The 3,467-nt window shown below is 41.0% G+C and overlaps 1 protein-coding gene across 21 annotated transcripts in view; it reads left to right on the top strand.

Moving 5' to 3' along the window:
• The window catches only part of ptprsa (protein tyrosine phosphatase receptor type Sa), a 241,274-nt gene that overhangs the window by 124,285 nt on the left and 113,522 nt on the right, over positions 1–3,467 (top strand). For all 21 annotated transcript variants that reach the window (XM_032526600.1, XM_032526609.1, XM_032526605.1 and 18 more), the window contains one exon: positions 609–750. In XM_032526600.1, the coding sequence (XP_032382491.1) occupies positions 609–750 (142 nt within the window). The remainder of the gene's footprint in view (positions 1–608; positions 751–3,467) is intronic.

Below are 3,467 nucleotides of genomic sequence, written 5' to 3' on the forward strand. Positions count from 1 at the left end.
CCATCTCCAACAGTAAACACTGTTCATGTAACTTATTATTTTGTAACACACATTATAATGCTCGCCTTGCTGCTAGCATGGCATGCCCTCATACTCTTCTGACTGGCTTGTAGTGCTGACCTCTATACAGCTTTGACAAAAAGAACACTTTCTACTTTGTTAAATTAATTTCTCATGTTGGTAATGTGAGTAGCCTTTATCATTTCTGATTTTGACCCATAAATTATGCTTAGGTTATTCAGACATAAAGGGTGTTCATGTTTATGTAGCTCTTCTTAAATTGAATCATGTTATGAGAGGGAGTCTTTTTTTATTTTATCATTTACCTTTTGTTCTTCACAGTATTGTCAGCACATATTGCGTGATTGATTGAGTGTTGTCTCATTTTATTTTTAAGAAGCGCTTTTACCAAGGTTCAAAACAATGGGCTTTCCAGAGAACAAAGGGCATAGTTACAGATAAAAACAAGAGATGAGAACACAGAAAAGCGCGTGTGTGTAGAGAGAGTGTGTTTCCTTATAGTTCTGTATTTATGAGGACCAAGTCCATAATTGAAACATCGCACCTTTCCTGTCTCACCTAACCATATTTTTTGTTTTACCTTACAGACCATTGAGTTTGACGAGGGTGCCGGCGCCGTACTCCGAATCCAGCCTCTTCGAGCCCCACGTGACGAGAACATCTACGAATGTGTGGCTGAGAACAGCGAGGCCGAGATTACTGTAAATGCCAAGCTGTCAATCATCCGAGGTGAGTCCGGCATTATGAAACAGTGTGCAGAGGGGTAAATACAAAATAAATCATTAAAGTAGACGTCCTGGAGCTCCTCAAGTTTTTTTATGATGACATCTTACCTTGGAGTTTTTTGCACTGCACTTGCAAGTGAATGGGGGCTGTACTTTGCTTAGAACGTCTGGTACTGTGCTTTAGTATTTGTCTGTTTAGTCATTTTGGCTTTACGCTGCCTATAAAGCTGGCTCATAAGTTTCATACAAGATTTTTAAAACGTATTAGATTTTATTAGATTTTGGCATATCAGAAACATACAAAGATTGTCTTCCTTGTGTGCTGGGAGCTGTATTGGTAAATATCTATATGATGTCTGTAGAAACTTTCTTTTACTGAGCACTACTAATTTAGGTAATTGAGTTACATGAACCATTTTCTAGAAAAGCCAGTTTTAGAAGTTTGAAGCTTTTTATCAATCCATCAATTTGATGTAACTAATCAACTGTCCATTCAGGGAAGAGCTGAACCTCTATTTGCCCGTGATGAAAACCCATAGGATACCTGAATTAAAAAGATTGATTGGTCACCCACACACAGTGCACAGTGGTGGACAGATGTGTCTTGAGACACACACAGTCACACACTTACTTACATTTTCAGATGTAAAAAAAAAAAACAGCTCTACTTTGTGGACCATTTATTGATCTGCTCCTATTGGGGCTAGTTTGGATTCAGCAAAGATATTAAACCATTTGTTTAGTTCTAGCTTAGAGGTCATGGAGGACGGTATCATAGGCAAGCAAGCATGTGGCAACACACTCCCGCTTTCTTCTCTTTCTTTCTACCTGTCTACGTTTGCCTCACATACAGAGACACACATGCACACAATGTCTTCTCTTCTGTTCTCTCCTACCGCCATCTGCCATGTTTCCAGGGCTGGATGAAGCTGAGCTATTGCTGGCTGGCTGGCAGCATACGAGCTAGGCCTTCCTGGCTGTCTAATCCACAGGCAGTGTGGTGGGGTGGGGTGTTGGACCAGGGATTGGAAGCCTGGTCCAGCATGCTGGGTTAGTTATTGTTAGCAACAAACCTCCCATCCTGGGAGCCTGCTGTTGGGTGCTACGGGGGGTGTGAGTGCCTCAAGTGTCCTTCACAACTTGATATACATTTTTAAATGTGGTACTTTAGACTTTGGAATTACATGAATTTTCACAATTTTTGCAAATCTACCCATGGCATTGTCTAGAGTGATGTACATTGAGTAAGCAGGTTGCAGGTTGGTGCTGTACTTAAGGACTTTTGCTACTGATGGGCACACACTATCTGCCATTTCTTGGAATGTTGTATCCAAAATTACCTTGTAGGATCTTTTGTGTAGCATTACACAGCAATACTTCCAGTCTTCATGACGAGTTTATTGCTTAAAACAATTACATTAATTGTTATCTCATGTTAATTTAACATATGTTAGTCATAGTTGGAACCAGATTTATTCATGAATTGCTCTGTGCTCTGAGTGTGAGAGTCAAGTCTGGAAAGAAACAGTTACAATGAAACAGTGGCCACACAGAGATAGATTGGAAAACAATAAATTGAAAACAAGGAACTAGCAGACCAAATTTTAGATTACAAGCCCAGGCATGTGCACGTCAGTGTGTGCAGTTGTTTGTAAGTGCACAGGGTAAACCCAGGGTGGTTCACAGGAGCAGGAGGGAAATGAAAAGTTATTGGAATCAGCTCGACAAGGTATCAAGGAAGACAGCAGCTCGCCTGCCCAGGCAAGATCAGGCATTTAAGGAGATATGAAAGTGTGGTGATGGGGGGGGACGAGTGGCAGAGAAGGAAAGCAGTACGTTCTCTATGTTTCTCTTCAATGAGGTTTGGAACCCCTGAATTAACACATTAGGAAAGAGACAGGAAAAAATATGGAAAATATCAGAGAAAAGGGACATCATTGTATTCAGAGAAATCACAGAAATGTTAGGATGGAGAAATGGATTTATGGTGAGGTGAAAATGGGTAGAAAGTGTGAAAAAGAATAGGGAGAATGTAGGGAGAGAATGCTAGTAGAGAGTGGAGCAAACCAAGGGAACAAATAGGAAGAAAAAACGTAGTTGGCCAGAGATGAAGGGTGATAACAGGGTGGTGCGGACAATTGGCAATGTAGAACAGGTGAGGCGTACATTAGCCGGACATGGGTTCTTGGAACAGGGGCAAAGGATTATGGGATATGGGACAAGGCATGAGGGATACATCCACAGTAAACAGAGGGGTTGTGGTGTGGGATTTGGAGAGGTAGAAAATAGGTCGCCTGCTGGGTGACTTGGCTGAAAAAGCCATGGCACATATTTATGAGAAAATACATCTGCATGTACACACTCTCCCAACAAATAGAATATTATGCATTTAAACACAAGTCCATGGCTCATACATCAATGTAATTCTTGCATTGGTAAACACTTACTAACAAAGGGTCATGAAACTCCCTGAGCACATAGATTATCATGAATCATGAGTCTTCACTCAAAGTATAACAGTCTATATCGACAGGCATACCCATATGAATATTTTCAAGAAGTTGTAAAAATGATGTGTCTATACGTGTGTGAAGCCAGGGAGCTGCAGTTTTTCTCATGAAGCAACAATCAAGTTTGCTCTGGGCTGTTTGAACCAGTATGCACCAGAGACTCACCTCTCTCACACACACACACAAACACACACACACACACACACACACA

Source organism: Etheostoma spectabile, chromosome 9 (genome assembly GCF_008692095.1).
Source record: "Etheostoma spectabile isolate EspeVRDwgs_2016 chromosome 9, UIUC_Espe_1.0, whole genome shotgun sequence".
NCBI lineage: Eukaryota > Metazoa > Chordata > Actinopteri > Perciformes > Percidae > Etheostoma > Etheostoma spectabile.